The sequence below is a fragment of the Palaemon carinicauda genome, chromosome 37 (genome assembly GCF_036898095.1).
Source record: "Palaemon carinicauda isolate YSFRI2023 chromosome 37, ASM3689809v2, whole genome shotgun sequence".
Classification (NCBI taxonomy): domain Eukaryota; kingdom Metazoa; phylum Arthropoda; class Malacostraca; order Decapoda; family Palaemonidae; genus Palaemon; species Palaemon carinicauda.
Window position 1 is genome coordinate 43,037,239 of NC_090761.1, and position 20,379 is coordinate 43,057,617.

The 20,379-nt window shown below is 41.7% G+C and overlaps 1 protein-coding gene across 5 annotated transcripts in view; it reads right to left on the reverse strand.

Moving 5' to 3' along the window:
- Positions 1-20,379, reverse strand: part of LOC137629602 (latrophilin-like protein 1) — a 511,095-nt gene that overhangs the window by 249,884 nt on the left and 240,832 nt on the right. For all 5 annotated transcript variants that reach the window (XM_068361081.1, XM_068361085.1, XM_068361084.1 and 2 more), the window contains one exon: positions 18,782-19,054. In XM_068361081.1, the coding sequence (XP_068217182.1) occupies positions 18,782-19,054 (273 nt within the window). The remainder of the gene's footprint in view (positions 1-18,781; positions 19,055-20,379) is intronic.

The following is a 20,379-nucleotide window of genomic DNA, read 5'->3' on the forward strand; positions in this document are numbered from 1 at the left end:
GCAGTTCACCTACAAGGATTCCGCAACGTGACAGCGGATGCTCTATCTCGGACAAACCCGATAGAGTCGGAATGGTCTCTAGACGCAAGATCGTTCTCCTTCATCTCTCACCAAGTCCCAGAACTTCAGATAGATCTCTTTGCAACGAGCGACAACAATCAACTTCCTCTGTACGTAGCCCCGTACGAGGACCCCAAAGCAGAAGCAGTGGATGCTATGTCACTGGACTGGAACAGATGGTCCAAGATCTACCTGTTCCCTCCCACCAACCTTCTGTTGAAAGTCCTCTCCAAACTGAGAACCTTCAAAGGGACAGCGGCCCTAGTGGCTCCCAAGTGGCCCCGGAGCAACTGGTACCCCCTGGTCCTGGAGCTGCAGCCCAAGCTGATCCCTCTCCCGGGCCCAGTTCTCTCTCAACAAGTACAGAAGTCGACTGTCTTCGCTTCATCATCGAAAATCAAGGACCTTCATCTCATGATTTTCTCTCCCTTGCCGCAAAGAAGAGGTTTGGGGATCTCGAAGAAAAGTCTGGACTTCCTAGAGGAATACAAGACCGAATCCACGAGACGGCAATATGAATCATCCTGGAGGAAATGGGTCTCCTTTGTCAAGACAAAAAATCCTAAAGAAATCACGATTGATTTCTGTATGTCCTTCTTTATTCACCTTCATGGACAGGGATTAGCAGCCAATACGATATCAACCTGCAAATCAGCCTTGACTAGACCAATTCTATATGCTTTCCAAATTGATCTGTCCAACGACATCTTCAACAAACTACCAAAAGCATGTGGTCGCCTACGTCCAGCACCCCCACCGAAACCGATCTCCTGGTCACTAGACAAGGTACTCCATTTCGCCTCCAACTTGGACAATGATTCATGCCCCCTCAAGGATCTGACTCAGAAAGTTATATTTTTATTTGCTCTCGCTTCGGGAGCTCGAGTCAGCGAAATAGTGGCATTATCAAGAGAAGAAGGACACATCCTGTTTACCGATTCAGGAGAAGTTACCCTCTCCCCTGATCCGACGTTTCTCGCTAAAAATGAATTACCCACCAAAAGATGGGGCCCTTGGAGAATATGCCCCCTGAAGGAGGATGCCTCTCTATGTCCAGTAGAGAGCCTCAAGGTCTATCTTCGCAGAACTTCAAACTTTGGTGGAGGCCAACTCTTCAAAGGAGAAACATCGGGCAGCGACCTGTCACTGAAACAATTAAGAGCGAAAATCACCTACTTCATTCGCAGAGCGGATCCGAACAGTACACCCGCTGGTCATGATCCTAGAAAAGTGGCATCATCTCTGAATTTCTTTCAGAGCATGGACTTTGAAAGCCTTAAAAACTTCACGGGCTGGAAGTCCTCGCGAGTTTTCTTTAAACATTATGCGAAACAAGTGCACGAAGTCAAACATTTTGTGGTAGCCGCAGGTAGTGTTATGAAACCTGCACCTAACTCTGCTTAGAACAGTGAGTTACTTGGGACTCTAACTCTTCGGGTGCCTATGTTGACCCTCGAGCGATTCATAGTGATGTTGAAAAACACTTAGTGCTTTTATAACTGTTCTTATCCCAGGTGAAATGTCATAGTGTCACACAAGTGCCGCATGCCTTGAGCATGATGTGTTTTAATTAAAGACTTGCGTTCCTCGAGAACGAGTACCTACTAATAATCCTGAAATTCCTTTTCAGATTCAAGAGCAAGCCTTTATTTCTATGTACATTATAATTACTGTAAATGAACTTTACTTTTTGCTGTAAATTAATCAATTTCTGCATTTGTGAAATAAAATTTCTATTTTATTACTTGTGCGTCTCAATCAGCTCCTACTTACTATGAAATACATACCTGTCATAGTTTTATTTATTCCTCCTTTCTTATGGTTATGAAGAATTTAAGATGTCTAATCCTAAATTATATTCACTCTGACTAAGTAAGGTTCCTACACGAATACTTACTTTTGATACCCATGAGATGAACTCTATACACAGTGTCCAACCACCACTGTTCTAATTTCAGAATGTTCCTATACAAATACCAAACATTCAGCTTCATCTCTAAGTTCTTCAAGTTCTTCTATCAGGATGAATAGCCCTTCAATACCACTTTGACGTCGGCATAGCCCATGGGAATTTCACTGCCAAGGGGGGCAGGATACTTCTTCCCTATGGTTCTTTATTTAAGATTACTTTGCTGTTTTGTCAATGCCTAGGCACTTAATACTAGGGGAAAATCTACCACGATACATTGATTCTCTGGTACTCTTCCATCAGGACGCCATGGCTTGAGCCCAAAAAACGGATTTTGAGCGAAGCGAAAAATCTATTTTTGGGTGAGTTAGCCATGGCGTCCTGATGGACCCTCCCTACTACTTCGTCCAGTTTTGTTCCCACCCTGTGCTACTGTATCATGGTGATGGGCAGCAACTGGCTTCAGGATGAAGACGGGCGTGACGTCATCAGAGCAATGGCGTCCGTTTGTTTACGTCTCGAGTATCAGTAGTAGCCACGAGTGAGATTGGCTGTGGAACGGCTCCCAGCTATTCTCAGTCCTTACACACCGAAGCATTAACTCTGTTCGGGGTGAAGATAGCTATGTGGCACGTTCAGACATGCGTCCCCTGTTGTATTACGATGTCTTAAAGGGAAACCTTTGAGATACTCGCTCCAGAAGTTAGAATTCTGTGATAACCTGTGGTTAAATTCTCTGGGAATATCTTAGTAGTCTTATACCCAAGGAAGCTACCAAAAAGGAACCTTCCATCAGGACGCCATGGCTATCTCACCCAAAAATAGATTTTTCGCTTCGCTCAAAATCCGTTTTTTACTCAAAAGTGTAGTGTTCGTGAAACATTGATATATTTTTGTATCTGCTTAAAAGAAAACTGAAGTGAGTATTATAAGTAATTCAAATTGAAGATTATTTTGTAACTGACCTCGTATAGTTAGGATAAAGTGAAAGTGTATTAAAGATTTTGCTTAACCGTTCTGTAACCTTGTAACAATTACATATATGTAAATTTCATTATGGTTTATTCATTAGAATTAGAGTGTCAAATTGTTAACTCTTTTCCTTAATTGTCAAAATTAATAATTTTGAACAAAATAATTTCTATTGAAACAAGTGTTTCTGTTATTTTCTGAAGTGATTTGTTATAAGTCTCAGATCTACTTCTTATTTAAATTTCGAGTGATTTATTTTTGGTGTTAATCCTCTTAAATAGTTATTTTTTATAAATATATTAATTTTTGTAAAAGTGCGTATAATTTCAATCGCCAATATTTGTTTCAGTGCTTCTCTTGAATCCCTGACTAAGAAATGAAACAAGAGGTTGGGTTTTAGAATAGTTCACATAAAGTAGTCACCCAACTTTTGTTTTGAGTTACGTAAAGAGTCCTTTGGATATTCAGTGTTCATTTATATTACCGGCTGGGAGACGCGTAATTTTCTCCAGTTCGCCTCAGTGACAGATCCAGTGCTACGAGCACAGCTAAAAGATGCATCGGGAGTCTTGAGACGAAATGTATCCATCGCTCGAAGAGAACTCAAGAGACCTCTACCAACCAGGCTTCGCTCACTCCTAAAGCCATGGTCGGAGGCAAAGAACCTGAAAAGATCAGTTCCTCTTCAACCACCACCTCTGTCGGTCACCATCCACACGGATGCTTCGCTGGAAGAATGGGGGGGTCACTCCCATCAGCGACAAGTTCAAGGAACATGGTCTCCCCTATTCAAGACATTTCACATCAACATCTTGGAGGCCATGGCGGTTCTTCTTACTCTGAAGAAACTGTCCCCACGTCCTTCGATCCACATCAGTCTAACTCTGGACAGCGCCGTTGTGGTCAGATGTCTCAACTGTCAGGGCTCAAGATCGCCCCAACTCAACCAAGTGCTATTGCCCATATTCCGCCTAGCGGACAAGAAGAGATGGCACCTCTCAACAGTTCACCTACAAGGATTCCGCAATGTGACAGCGGATGCTCTATCGAGGACAAGCCCAATAGAGTTGGAATTGTCCCTAGACACAAGATCATTCTCCTTCATCTCCCATCAAGTCCTGGAACTGCAGATCGACCTCTTCGCGACGAGCGACAACAAGCAACTTCCTCTTTACGTGGCCCCATACGAGGACCCCAGAGCGGAAGCAGTGGATGCCATGTCCCTGGACTAGAACAGATGGTCCAAGATTTACCTGTTCCCTCCACCCAACCTTCTGCTGAAAGTCCTCACCAAGCTGAGAACCTTCAAGGGAACAGTAGCCCTAGTGGCACCCAAGTGGCCCCGGAGCAACTGGTTCCCTCTAGTCTTGGAGCTACAGCCCAAGCTGATCCCTCTGCCGGACTCAGTTCTCTCCCAGCAGGTTCAGAAGTCGACTGTCTTCGCTTCATCAAGGAAAACCCGAGACCTCCATCTCATGATTTTCTCTCCCTAGCCATGAAGAAGAGGTTTGGGATTTCGAAGAAATGTTTAGACTTCCTAGAGGAATACAAAACTAAGTCTACCAGAAAGCAATAGGAGTCATCCTGGAAGAAGTGGGTGTCCTTCGACAAGGCTAAAAATCCTACAGAAATCTCTATAGATTTTTGTCTGTCCTTCTTCAATCACCTTCATGGACAAGGCTTAGCAGCCAACACGATTTCCACTTGCAAATCTGTCTTGACAAAACCATTACTTTACGCCTTCCAGATAGACCTGTCCAACGACATCTTTAACAAGCTTCCAAAGGCATGTACTAGACTCCGTCCTGCACCTCCACCGATACCCATCTCCTGGTCTTTTGATAAGGTGCTCCATTTTGCCTCTAGTCTGGACTTCAGACTTTGGTGGAGGACAGCTCTTTAAAGGAGAAACATCGGGATCTGATTTGTCACTCAAACTAAGGGTGAAGATCATCTACTTTATTCGCAGAGCGGATCCTGTCAGTACACCCGCAGGTCATGATCCCAGGAAAGTCGCCTCTTCCCTAAACTTCTTTCAAGCAATGGATTTCGAAAGCCTTCGATCTTTCACAGGCTGGAAATTCTCAAGAGTGTTTTTCAAAAACTATACGAAGCATGTGCATGAACTGAAGCGTTACATGGTGGCAGCAGGTAGTGTGTTAAAGCCTGCTGTCTAGTGCTGCGCAGAACAGTGAGTTATTCGGGACTCTAACTCAACGGGTGCCTGTGTTGACCCTAGTGCGAAACATAGTAATTTTAAGTGCCATCTGGTGACACTAAGGACTGTTCTTCTACAAAGGTGAAGTAACATAGATAAGAACACGTGTGCCACATGTTTTTTGGACATGAAGTGTATAAAAGACTTTAAAAGACTTTATAGTTACCTTGGAACTTATATGTGTAATGGCAAGTTCTTCCTTTTCAGATTCCACACCCACGTCTTCTGTTGTCTTTAGTCTATGTTTGTTAACTACATTTTATTGAAATCTATTTATTTATTTCATATTAATTCAAAAGTTTTATTGAATAAAATAGAAATTTCCGCTACCATATGCATCTCATTTCACCCTATCATATGAAATAAAATACTGTAAGAGATTTTTATTATCCCTATTATTTGATCATTATTATAATCTATGTTATAATATTGCTCCTATTTGATGTATACTCACCTAGAGAAAATTAAAAAAATTGTTCCAACACAATTACTTAACTTTCCTGATATGTCTACGAGACCAGCAAGATCTTCGTCAACAGGTGAGTTTCTTCATCAAGTTAGCTTCAAGATGTTCCTTTCGTCCAAATAGGACTTCCCAGCCAGGGGGGCAGGAAGCCATAACATAGTATATGCTATTGGTAGTGACATGTAACGGAGATGTCATGGTCTCTAAGGTCATCAGACCAAAGGAATATTGTTTAGAAGTCGAAGGCACTACTAAAAAGGGGAAAAAATCCACGATACATTAATTCTCTGGTGCACTTCCATCAGGACTTCATGGCTTGAGCCCAAAAAACGGATTTTGAGCGACGCGAAAAATCTATTTTTGGGTGAGATAGCCATGACGTCCTGATGGACCCACCCTGATTCTCTATTCTGGCCTGTCAGGCCCCTCCCTATCTTATTGTATCATGGAGGATGGCATAAACGCCGGAAGGAATGAGGAAATGGCGTGCAACGGTGACGGCCAACATGGCGACCGGATGTTGACGTCGCCTAGTACCGTAACAGTAACGGAGGAGAACTTTTTAACGACTCCTCCCATAACTTGCCACACTTCCCCCTCGAAGCGTAAACGCTATGTGGGGTGCAGATAGCTATGTGGCGTGTCAAGCATACGTCCCCTGTTATTATATGATATCCTAAAGGGAAACCTTATGGATACTCGCGCCAGAAGTTAGAATTCTGTGAAACCTTTAGTTTAATTCTCTGGAAATATCTACTGTAGTCATATAAACCCCTAGGAAGCTACTGAAGGAACCTTCTATCAGGACGTCATGGCTATCTCACCCAAAAATAGATTTTTTGCTTCCCTCAAAATCTGTTATCCATATATATATATATATATACCTGTATATATATATATATATATATATATATATATATATATATATATATATATATATATATATATATATATATATATATATATTTATATGTATATATATATATATATATATATATATATATATATATATATATATATATATATATATATATATATATATATATTTGACATTGAACCCTTTCCCAAATAAAATATGGGTGCTGAGAAGGTAACACAACAGACCAGGAGTAAACAAGGTACAGTAATGATAAATATTTCTTGTAACATTCAGATTATACAAAATTGGATACTATGTTTACAAAATGCCATCATCCTTTATAAAATATCCATTTTGATTTCAGGAAATTTATACAAGTGGTTCTAATTTTGAAAATGTTTGTTAATATGAATGAACTTGACTCATAATTTCATTAGGTTTTGCTCTGATTCTCAAATTCTAATTTCAAGTCATAATTTGAGACAGTTTCAGAAGGATTTTCATCAACTTTATTGATTTCAGTATTACAGTATACAAAAATAATTTTTTTTCTTTACTTCAGTCGTACTTCTAAAGAATTTTAATTTCTTTTTAGAAACCTTGATACAATCTAGTTGTAATTTATTAACCTAAACAACTTTTAATATATAGTGATACCTCTCGATAAAAAAGCTTCTGCTTACAAAATTTTCACACAGCGAAACTAGATAAGAAGAATTTTCTGACTCCCGTCGCGAAAAATATTTCGCACTACACACTGTGGTAAGGTACGAGATTCCGACCGACTTCAAGACTGATTTTAAAATTTGCGCCCCACCAGCCCATAAACTCCCCACTATCCTCCCGTGCTCCCATTGGTTATCTCCCTACTCAGAAATAAGATCCTGCTTTCCTATTGGATAGCATCTATTGTACAGTATCCCATCATGCATCTATGCATTGTCATTCCTCTTCCATTTTGTTTCGGGGCGGTATCGTACGCATTAACTTTGTGTTCATGATTTAGCTTTCATGACTATTGTACTGTAACGTGTTGCGATATCACGTTACAATATTTTATTAGCCATGGGTCCCAAGAAAGCTGCAGATATGCAGGGAAAGAAGAGGATGCTTTCAATAGAGATGAAGCCTGAGATAATAAAGAAATACGAGGTTGGTATGCAGTTAAGTGTGATCGCTAAAGAATATGACCGAAATCCGTCTACAATAGGAACAACCCTAAAACAGAAGGAAGCCATCAGACCAGCAACATTTTCTAAGGGCATGACTGTTTTCTCAAGCAAGAGGAGTCACATCCATGATGTGATGGAGAGACTGCTGCTTATATAGATTAAGGACAAGGAAATTGCTGTTCTTGAAACATTTTATTTTTATTTTTCCTTTTTTCCTTTCCCCACTGGGCTATTTTCCCTGTAGGAGCCCGTGGATTTATAGCATGCTGCTTTTGCAACTAGGGTTGTAGCTTAGCAAGTAATAATATTAATAAAGGCCAGCGCCCTTTTCAGTGATTTTGTGCGTGCTCAGGCTGAAGACGATGCAAGAGAAGATACACTGAAGCAGGCGCCCCCTGAGTTCAAGGCTTTTTGGGGTTGGATTGAAAAATCTAAGAGATGGTCTGGAGTTCATTCATTAGTGCGTCATGGGGAGGCTGCAAACTTAGACACGAAAGCGGCCGAAGCCTTTGCTAGGACGTTCGCAGAGTTGATTGTCCTTGAAGACTATTGTTCCCTGGAAGTCTTCAACTGCGATGAAACTGGGTTTTTCTTGAAGAAAATGCCTTGTCGGACGTACATCACGACGAAAGAAAAGAAGCTACCCGGGAATAAGCTTATGAAAGACAGGCTTACCCTTGCACACTGTGCAAATGCCATTGGGGATTGTAAGGTGAAATCCCTGCTGGTGTATCACTCGGAGACTCTTCGAGCCTTCAAGGCCCACAAAGTGCTTAAGGAGAAGCTTCCGATGATGTGGAGGTTAAATGCCAAAGCCTGGGTAACATGAACTTTGTTCACCTTTGTTTCAGCCAGACTGCCTGCTCACCCTCTTGCGCTCCAGGATTTTACCCTAGAGGATTTTTCATTCATCAAGGTTCTCTATCTTTCGCCTAACACCACCCCTCTCCTCCTGCCCATGGACAAGGAAGTGACTTCTAACTTTAAGAAACTCAACACAAAATATCTATTCAAGAGATGTTTCGAGATCACTGAGAGCACAAAACTCACCCTTCGTGAATTTTGGAAGGAGAATTTTGATGTTGTGATAAGCCTCAAATCATCAATACTTGTACAGCTTAGCAGGAGAATTCAAGTCAGACCTTGAACTCTGTGTGGAAAAAGCTATGGCCAGATGCCGTCTCCGCACGAGATTTCAAGGGCTTCCACATAGGTTAAGCTGAAGCCGAAGCCGATACCATAAAAGTTGACGATCCTGAACCTTTTCTATCTGAGGTTGCCAAGATCGTTACACTTGGGACATCTATGGGTCTGGAAGTCGATGAGAACGATATTAATGAGCTTATCTAGGAGCACCAAAATGAGCTTACAACTTACGACCTAAAGAAGTTGGAGGCCATACAACTGAGCACAGTTAAGAAACAGTTCTCTAGCGACTAGGAGGAGGAAGAGGAACACCCACTGACAATGGCAGAAATTAAGGAGGTTCTAGCCGGCTACCATAAAATGGCAGCTGTTGTAGAAAAGCGACACCCAGAAAAAGTTGTCACAGGGCGTGCCCTTAAGTACATAAATGATGTTTTCCTGAGTCATTTCAGGAAAATTCTAAAAAGCCGGCAGATACAAGCTTCCTTGGATAGTTTTTTTTTTTTAAAGAGGCTTTCAGTATTAGTACACCAAGAGGAAGCTGAAAGTGATCCAAAAAGAAAGAAATATGGAATTGATGAAGAAAATATGCAATTAAATTTAGAAAATACAAAATGTAGAGTAAAAAAACAGATTTTGAGCAAAGTGAAAAATCTACTTTTGGGTGAGATAGCCATGTCGTCCTGATGGAAGGTTCCTTTAGGTAGCTTTCTAAGGGATATTTGCTACAGTGATACTCCCAGAGAATTAAACGTTGGTCTCCAGAATTCTAACTCCTGGCGCGAGTATCCTTGATATATCCCTTAAGGATATCGCATAATATCATGGGACGTATTTTTTGATACGACACATAGCAATCTTCACCCCGAATAGATTTAACTTTTTGAGGGGGAGGAGTGGCGAACGAAAGGGGAGCCGTTATCAAGGTATCTGGTGGACCTCCTCTCCGTACTACAATGGCCCATCATTCCTAACTTGCATTTAAGCTGGAATAGCCGCAGATAGAGTAGTTTCGGGTGGGGTCATTTAATAAAGAAGGGTGGGTCCATCAGGACGACATGGCTAACTCACCCAAAAATAGAATTTTCACTTTGCTCAAAATCCGTTTTTTGGGCTCGGCCATGTCGTCCTGATGGAAGCTTACCAGAGAATTAACTTGAAAGTACTATATCTGTGGGTTTGTATAAGTGCCTTTACTTTGAATGAGTTCCTTATATGGTCTACTAGACCCGTATATATGACATTATCGTTATTTGTCATATCCACCAAGCTTAGAACTAGCTTAGGGCTCCCTGTCCCCTGCAGGGAAAGTGTCGACTTCGACTATAAGGATTCAAAGTTTGTATCTCCATAAGGATGCAAGGGAAACTTTCTAGAGATTAACTTTTCGTACTTTGGACATCTGTACCATCAAGATTTCTATTTAAGGAAATAGAATAAACTCTGGACTCGTTTATACCGAGGGATAAAAGAAGACGCAGATACATTTTTCTCTTTATTTTCATAAGCAAAATAATTGTCAATGTATCCATCATAAGTAGGAATCTAACCTTGCATATATAGACATCATGGTTATATATATTTCTGACCTGTAAGGGAAGAATATACATACCGTATATGAATTCATTGTGAAAATGCCACTCAAATGAATGTGAAGCTAAACCTGTCTAGTTTCACTCAGATGTTGGATATGCTTCACCAAAGTGTTGAAATATTCACACGGCACTGGTGTTATTAGTTAGATTCTGCACTTGTATAGAACAGTTATTAATCACCAAGGTGATTTTCACTTGAAGGTATTAATACATATGCACCCGATGCACTGTCGAGTCCCAAAACAGTCCACTGTTCATCGTAGCACTAGACGACAGGTTTTATGACAATACCTGCTGCCACCACAAAGTGGTTTACCTCATGCACTTACTTTGCATAATGTTTATAGAAGGCTCCGGATGATTTCCACCCGGTATATGAGCGGAGCCTCACAAAGTCCATGTGTTGAAAGAAATTCAACGAAGAAGCAGCTTTTCTTGGATCATGACCTGTGGGTGTGCTGTCAGGATCCACTCTGCGAATAAAGTAGGTGAGTTTTGCTCTCAGTTGTCTTAGGGATAAGTTTGATCCTGAGGTTTCGCCTTGGAAGAGCTGTCCCTCCTTGAAGTCTGAAGTTCTTCGAAGATATACCTTGAGACACTCTACTGGGCATAGAGAGACATCTTCCTTCAGAGGGCAGATTCTCCAAGGACCCCACCTTTTGGTGGGCAGCTCGTTTTTAGCGAGAAAGGCAGGATCAGGGAAGAGATTCAGTTCTCCTGTTTCCAGGATCTGAATATGGCCTTCATTTCTGGATAAGGCCACAATATCACTAACTCTAGCCCCTGAGGCTATAGCAAACAAAAATATAACTTTGTGTTAGAACCTTTAGGGTGCAATCCTCATTGTTCAGATTCAAAGCATAGTGCAAAACTTTATCCAACGACCACGTTATGGGCTGTGGAGGGGTTGCCGGTTTGAGTCTAGCGCATACTTTTGGTATCTTATTGAAGATTTCAGAGAGGTCAACCTGAAAGGCGTACAGAAGAGGTTTAGTTAAAGCCGACTTACACGCAGTTATTGTGGTAGAAGCCTGGCCTTGTTCGTGTAGGTGGATGAAGAAAGAAAGACAGAAGTCTATTGATATTTCTGTTGGTTTCCTTGCTTTCCCAAAGGAAATCCACTTCTTTCAAGACGATTCATAGTGTCTCCTAGTTGAACTTGACTTGTATTCTTCGACGAAGTCGATTTTGTCCTTAGAGATCCCAAACCTTTTCTTCGCTGCTAGAGCGAGAAAATCATAAGATATAGGTTGTTGGTTCTCAAGGATGAAGCGTAGACAGTCGTCTTCTGAACCAGTTGGGATAAAACTGGGTTCGGCAGAGGAAACAGCTTCAGTTTCAATTCTAGAGCTAGAGGGAACCAATTGCTTCTGGGCCATTTGGGGGTCACTACTGCTGCTGTTCCTCTGACGGATCTTAGCTTGTCGAGGACTTTTAGCAGGAGATTGGTTGATGGGAACATGTAGATCCGATTCCATGTGTTCCAGTCGAAAGACATGGCATCTATTGCTTCTGCTTGAGAGTCCTTGTGAGGGGCTACACAACGAGGAAGTTTTTTGTTGCCGCTCGTTGTGAAGAGGTTGATCTGCAGTCCCGGGACTTTTTCCGAGATGAAGGAGAATGAGTCTGCGTCTAGGGACCATTCTGTTTCTATCGGCTTTCGCCTGGATAGAGCATCCGCTGTCACGCTGTCACATTGCGGAACCCTTGAAGATGAACTGCTGATAAGTGCCATCTTTTCTTCCTTGCCAGGTAGAAGATAGCTAGCATCACATGGTTGATGTGAGGTAATCTCGAGCCTTGTCGATTTAGACATTTTACAATCACCTCATTGTCCAGGAACAGTCTGATGTAGACTGCTCTGCAAGGGGATAGTTTCTTCAACGTTAGGAAGACTGCCATAGCCTCCAAAAGGTTGATGTGAAAGGTTTTGAACTGGTGCGACCAATTCCCCTGCTATTTCCTTTCTTGCGAATGGCCTCCCCATCCTTCCAGGGAGGGGCCTGTGTGTATCACCACTGATGGTTGTGGTGGTTGCAAGGGAATTGTTCGTGCTAGGCTCTTGGCTGTTGACCACGGCCTTAATAGCGTGCGCAATCGGGTCGGGGTCAACCTTAGTTGATCTCTTCGAGCGTTTGATGCGTATCTTCTCCAGACTCCTGACGCATCCTTTAATCGTGCTTTTAGCACCAGGTCTGTCACTGCTGCAAACTGGAGAGAGCCCAATACTCTTTACTGTTGGCATTTTGAAATCCTCTTGTGTTGGATTAGTCTCTTGACAGAACCCGCTATCTCTCTCTTCTTTAGTGGAATGGGGAGATGGTGTGACTGTAAAGTTCCAATGGATTCCTAACCAGATAAACTTTTGAGCTGGAGAAAGGCGAGACTTCTTGCGGTTGATCTTGAAGCCTAAGAGCTCCATTAACTGGATCACCTTTCTGGCCGCTTGCAGACAAGTAGTTTTGGATGCTGCCCACACCAGCCAATCGTCCAGGTATGCTACTACCTGAATTCCTTCGGAACGTAGTTGTTGGACGATTGTATCCGCTAACTTTGTGAATATCTTTGGGGCTATGCTTAGCCCAAAGGGCATGGCTGTGAAGACATATTTTGTCTTCTGTATCCGGAATCCTATGTAGGAGGAGAAGGGGCGACTGACTGGTAGGTGCCAGTAAGCATCTGCCAGGTCTATTGAAACCGTGTATGCACCTTTTGGTAGAAGGGTCCTTATGTGTTGCAAGGTAAACATCCGGAACTTGTTGTTCTCGACGAACTTATTGAATGGAGACAAGTCTAGAATGACTCGGAGTTTGTCTGAGTCTTTCTTGGGAACACAGAACAGCATTCCCTGGAATTTTATGGACTTCAATTTCCTTATTACCTTCTTGTTCAAGAGTTCTGAGGTATATTCTTCCAACAAGGGGGTGGAGTGTTGGAAGAATTCTGGAAAAGAGGGTGGAATTTTGTTCCATTTCCAACAGGGTCCATTCGTGATTAGGCTGTGGATCCAGGGATCAAAGGTCCAACGATCCCGAAACTGAAACAGTCTGCCTCCTGCCTGAAACCTCTAATTGTTTAGAGGTTCCTGAGGACTTGTTTCCAAGACTGCATCCTCCCCTACCCCTTGAGGAGTTTCCAGAGGAGCCTCTCTTTGGCCCTTTACCTTTGTAGGGCCAAAAGGTGGTCATGTGCCTCTCAAAACCTGGATTGAACACAGGTGACTAGGCCACCAGCTGCTGAGGGACCATCTGAAATGTCGTTTGCGGCTGGGTTACCATTTGAGGCACTGTGGCCATGGTCACGGCCGGAAGTTGTGCAGGTCTACGTGGTTTCTTTGCCTTTCTGTTCTTAGGCTGGGGACCACTGTCTGAGCATGATTTCCTTTTGGAAGACATGCCCCACTTTTGGAGAAGGTTCCTATTTTCCATGGCGGCTTTGGCAATGACTTCTTGGACCACATCTTGTGGGAAGAGGTCTTTGCCCCAGATGCATGACGAGATCAGCTTTCTGGGTTCGTGTTTTACCCTTGCTGTGGCAAACACATGCTCTCTACAGGTCCTCCTAGACCTGACGAAGGCATATAAGTCCTTCATATGGGTACCCATGTGGGACTTGGCTAAGACCATGTACATGTCTGGGACATTGGTTAGGCCTGCACACATTTCCAGTCAGTTCTGATGAGACAGGGAAGCGGAAAGTCTTTCTTTCGTCTCCTGTTCCCTTCTCAAAAGATGGTCTGGCAACTTTGGAAGGTTCTCATTAAATGGCTGGCCTGCTATCTCCGGATCCAACTTCGAGACGGAGAAGGTTAGATGGACTTCTTTCCACTCCCCCTCGCAGGTAAGCATGGCTACAGATAATGGCTTGCATTCCTCTAGGACTGGGCAAGGTTTTCCCTCTTCGACTGCTTTCATGACACGGTCAAGGGCTTTCACCGAAAAGGGGAAAGTTCTGGAGGAAGGAGCAACGAAGGTTGGGTGCCTCTTGCTCAATGCGGAGACTTTGGAGTTGGTATATCCTGCTTCTTTCAGGGTCTTGGTTAGGATGGTCGAAGACAATGACTTCCTTAGGTACCGTCTCCTCGCGGGATGCAGGTTCATCTCGCAGTCTCACGTAGCAATCTGGGTATGTTGAAAAGCTGGGCTAGAATTGAAGACCTTCAAGGGGTTTGGCCCCAACTTCTCGGAGATGTAAAGCTTCCCATTCATCATGGGCATGTGCTCCGTATACCTCCAGGGGTTGGTTTTGGAGCAGTGAGGGAGGTCAGATACTGTAAGGGGCTTAGCAGAGCCCCTGGAAGCGCCAGGGCATTTCCCTTCCTGTACCTCTCTCTTCGTCTCTTTGAGATCTTGCTTTATCTCCTCTTGTTCCTTCCAGAACACTGCCAACATCTGCTGGGTCAACTCTAGGAGCGCCTCACTCCTGTCGACCTGTGTAGTCGATTGGGGAGTTGGGGCTGAAGAGGTTGACGGCATAGGTTGATATGCCGTCAGTGAACTGGGGGTCCTCAGTCACCGTCGAAATGGATCCTTCTTCCTCCATGGGTGGTTGAACCACTTTTTCTTCAGGGCCTTCTTGCAGTAGGTTCTGTTCGGTGTCGGTGGACACCTCCGACATCCGTTCTTGGTGGATGTCCATGGCTTCCAGTGCCTTGTTGATGTCCGCGTCCACTGTCAGTTGGATGAAGGGCGGCTGGACCTGTACCTGGGGCACAACAAGACTGGATTGAGCCTTAGGGAACAGAAGGTGCCTTTGAGATTCGTTAGGTAGGTAAGGTCCCGGAGAGTTCGTCTGGAACCCTCTTACCCATCATCGAAGGGTTTCCCTTGCTGTATCCTTTGACTCCGTGGTGTCAGGGATATCGTTTCCAAAGCCGTTGGTTAGCAAGGTCGAGCAGTTGGAGCAACCCTTCGGGTCCCAGTACCTCAGGGATCCAGATACGATGCAGCAGGGGGCATGAGACCTACACATCATATGCCCACAAAAGTCCTTACTCTTGTGGTTGCAGAACACAACTGCCCATTTCACCATTGGCTCCTCCTGTAAAGGAAAAAGGGTGAAATGAGTATTCAGTTGTTTATATCATTGATATAAAAGCATACTTTTAATAGTAATACTTATTATTATAATTAATAGCTTAGGATAGTAAGCTTGAAAGGAAATAGGAAAGACACATATCTGTGTTTCCTCTCCCAGGGGTTCACTGATACTTCCTTCAATATTAATATTAAAATTCCTTATAAGGGAAAATACAGGGTGGAACGATTCCCGTGCATAGAGCCGGAGTTAGTTAATATCTATACTAACTTCTCCACCTTTAGAATATAAATACTGAACGGTGTTTCATAAGTGTCCCGATAATCAAAGGATTCATCAGGGTGTTGAGGGAATACTTCAACCTAAACATGTTATGCAGTCCCAACAATAGACTGTGATAAGATACACAGAGTATGTCAGAAATATTTATACTACTGTATTGTTGTATACTGTAGTTTTACCAACTACCGTATTGTTATATACTGTATTTTACCAACTACTGTATTGTTGTATACTGTAGTTTTACCCACTACTGTATTGTTGTATACTGTAATATTACTAACTACTGTATTGTTTTATACTGTAGTTTTACCGGTATACTACCGGGGTTAGGCTTGTGCCTGGCGGCACTAACTGATAGAGAGAGAGAAAGAATGAAAAGGAGGGTTTCCTACTATCATGGTTTAGCACAATAAATGGAAGTGTATGAGGGCTACTGCCGACTACGGTCTCTTTGCCAAAATGAGAGTTCTAATGGAAGGGGAGGAATACATCTGATTCTAGCTTCCATCCGGCCACAACTTTTGCTGCCAGCTGTACTGCCGGTTGCAAGGTTGTGGATGGCAGGCCAAGAGAGGACTGAAGAATTCTCAACAGTATAATGGGTTTCCCACCGGCAGCCGTCGGGGCCGGCTCAGTCTTTCCCCCGGGGGCATTCACCTCCAGTTAAGGAAGGACATAAGGAGGAAGTGGCCGAGGCAGCAACCTAACCGCCGCTGGTAGGGTCCTGGCCGGCAACATAGGTAACCTGGGAAGCTGGGATGACTGTCTGAATACCGGCGAAAGAATATTGTACGGCTAGGCCGACACTAAAGGACAGAGGGGGGAGGGAAAAGGGTCTTATAGTTTACAGGGAAGAAAGGCGGCGGCAGGTATGCCGCCTACTTTCAGCGGTAAACTAAGGAAGCATGGCTTCCTGTGCCGACGCCATCGTGGGCGGCAGAGGAACAAAGATTCCCCTATCAGCGACATTGTCGGCTGCAAGACGTAGTCTTATAGTTTATAGGGGAAAAACGCTGCGGCAGGTATGCTGTCCACTTTCAGCTGTAAACTAAGGAAGCATGGCTTCCTGTGCCGACGCCGTCGTGGGCGGCAGAAAAACAAAGATTCCCCTGTCGGCAACATTGTCAGCTGCAAGACTATACATCCTGAGCTACCGTCTTACTTCAAAGCCGGGATACTCGGCATCAAAGAAGGTAGATGGTGTACGATTATCTAAGTCAAGCTGGAGTTTACTACTCAGCGGCGATGACGAAATATAGAGGTTGCCACTTGTAATGTCGGCACTTAGGGAGGGAGGAAGGGTTTAGCCTCTTTTCTCTAAAAGAGAAAAGTATCAAACCATATCCATAAATTCTAAGGGATACATATCCCCATCCGAATTAATAGGGAACGATACGATGAGGTTAAACAATGGGAATTACTTTAGGCTAGCCAGACTTCAGTGGGGACCGCGGCCAAGGTTAATACCACCGGGGTCCCCATCGTACACGAAAGTAACCGGGGTCCCCATCGTATACGAAAGTAACATTACATATCGGAAGAGGAAATGTTATAATGTATGCAAAGTCTTCATTAGATAATTTGCCTGACTAGCTAAAAAGTTTTCCTTTATAGCTAAATACCGGGAGTGTCGCACTACTGACTAAATAAAATGCATTTATGACGTGCGACTGCAGCTCAAAATGGCCGCCTCCAGTGTTAGCTACGCTCCACTAAACACACTTAAATTATACGAATTTAACTGTGAGAAGGGAGCATAAATATTATACACAGGAAAGATTAGATACTCAACTTTCCAGAAGCTGAAGATGCTGGAGATTGTATAATAACATTCCGAAATCAGTAATAAACACCGAGAGAAGCGTGGGAGCGCACTTATCTTAAATGCTACGGATTAAAGGAATGATGGGCCATTGTAGTATGGAGAGGATGTCCACCGGGTACCTTGATAATGGCTCCCCTTTCGTTTGCCACTCTTCCCCCTCAAAGAATTAAATTTATTCGGGGTGAAGATTGCTGTGTCGTATCAAAAAATACGTCCCCTGATATTATGCGATATCCTTAAAGATATATTAAGGATATTCACGTCAGGAGTTAGAATTCTGGAGACCTACGGTTAATTCTCTGGGAGTATTACTGTAGCAAATATCCCTTAGAAAGCTACCTAAAGGAACCTTCCATCAGGACGACATAGCCAAGCCCCAAAAAATATACAGAATTAAAAAAAGGCCAAATAAAAAGATGAAATTTAATTTCAAATTTATCGTAAAATCACCTGTTAATATTTTCTGCCATTTGTTAATGTGTTTCCTAAAACTAGGTGTTAATGTTTTCTGTCATTTATTAATCTGTTTTGTAAAATTGTTTTTTTCTGCAGTTTGTCATCCGCCTCTACTGCCCAATCACTTCGCTCTTAGACATTGCCTCACTCCAAAGGTAAGGCTCCACATTTTTAATACTGTATTTTCCCTGTATTATTGCTTTGTTTTCCTGTCTGCTCTAATTATACATTTACTTTACAGGATATTAACAGTTAGGTTATTACTGAATGATCCAAATAGTTCTATTTCATTTAGCTTAGTGGAGTTTAGTCTTATTATGATCATTTGCTATGGCATTTTTGTAGGGTCTGGAATGAATTAGTCTTTTTACATGTAAAAGGCAACTCACGATGCGAAAAAATCCCGGTACAAAACCCACCACCGGACCAATTAATTTCGTATTGTGAGGCATTACTGTAATTCATTCATGTAACCAATCTTGGATATATTGTACTGTAATTGTGACAAATTTTACTAGCATTTTGGCAAACTAAAGATACAGGTTTGATAAAATTCATTCATACTTATGAAAAATTGCAATCAAGCTCATAAACTTCCATATATTCTACAAAGCCTTGTCACAATGCCAATACAATTCTGTTGAATTTTGATCAATTTCATGTCTACTTTCAGTTGAGTTTAGACTTACTTTTGACAGATGCAACTCAATATTTCACTCAATCTCGGTTAAACTTTTAACTAATTTTACTTGCCCTATAAAGCATAATACCAAAAAGAGCTTACCTCCATCTTGGCTGAGCTTCAACTGCAAAGAATGCCACTTATCAATATGAATTTCGGATCTAATTTCCTTCTTAACTTCATTTACTTCATAAGAGAAAATGGCTGTTCTATTGCTGAGATGCAGTGATATGGAATCTGTTCTATTGCTGAGCAGTGATATGGAATCTGTTCTATTGCTGCCATGCAGTGATATGGAATCTGTTCTATTGCTGCCATGCAGTGATATGGAATCCATTTTATCAGTGCAAGATAAATACAAACTCAAAATTATCCCTGAAAAGATAAAAAAATACATTTGAGTGTCTGTATATATCGAGGGATTATGCTCTTGAAATAAGGAGACATGATCTATGACACTGCAATGAATGGAAGTTAAACAAAGACAGATATACATATACAGTACTGTATATTTTTACCATATATGGCTAATTTACTATGTACTCTCATGCTCATCTTTGTGCTCATCTAAATACTGTATTGAAAATACATCATTTAATCACTGCCTTAGTCCATCTTACTGGAAATTTCTTGGTTCCTCCTCTCATATTTCACAAAAACACATCGATGCACTTGACCTTTTTTTATTGCCTCTTTCGTATCTTTCCCTTTTGTCCCTCGATCATCAAAGTTTTTTTTTATTTTTTTTTATTGCAGTGCACCCTTTCTCTCTATCTACCTTTGTCATTTGCTGTCATGGATAATGCCTCACCATAACCATGTATGTCTCCCAAACATCCCAAAATCAATTGAACTCGTGTTGTTATGTATAAAATTGACATATCTCCTTTTAAAGATATGAATGCCACCATCAAAAAGTGTCTTGGACTATTTTTGCTGTTGCCATGAGACTCGATTTTCATATTTTTTTTCTTAGATTCTGTAATCTTGGGGTGTGAATCAATATTCCACATGCATACATATATATATATATATATATATATATATATATATATATATATATATATATATATATATACATATATATATATATATATATATATATATATATATATATATATATATATATATATACATACATATGCATATATATATATATATATATATATATATATATATATATATATATATATATATATATATATATATATATATATATATATATATAACTATATATATACATATATATATGTATGTATATGTATACATATATATATATATATATATATATATATATATATATATATATACATATATATATATATATATATATATATATATATATATATATATATATATATATATATATATAGTGGAATGGAAGGAGATATCATCTAGGTTAATGTAGGTAAGGGTTAGGTTGGGTAGGGAATGTTGGGCGTTTGTCAGTGCGTATGGGCCAGGTAGTGAGAAAAGTGAAGAAGAGCGGAATGAGTTCTGGAATGAATTAACTAGGTGTGTAGAAGGACTGGGTAGAAGGAATTATGTAGTTGTCATGGGTGACTTAAATGCTAGAGTGGGCGCTGGAGAGGTAGAAGGTGTCATTGGGAAGTATGGCGTACCAGGTGAAAATGAGAGTGGTGAGAGACTGGTAGATATGTGTGTTGAACAAGAGATGGTAATAAGTGCTAGCTTTTTTA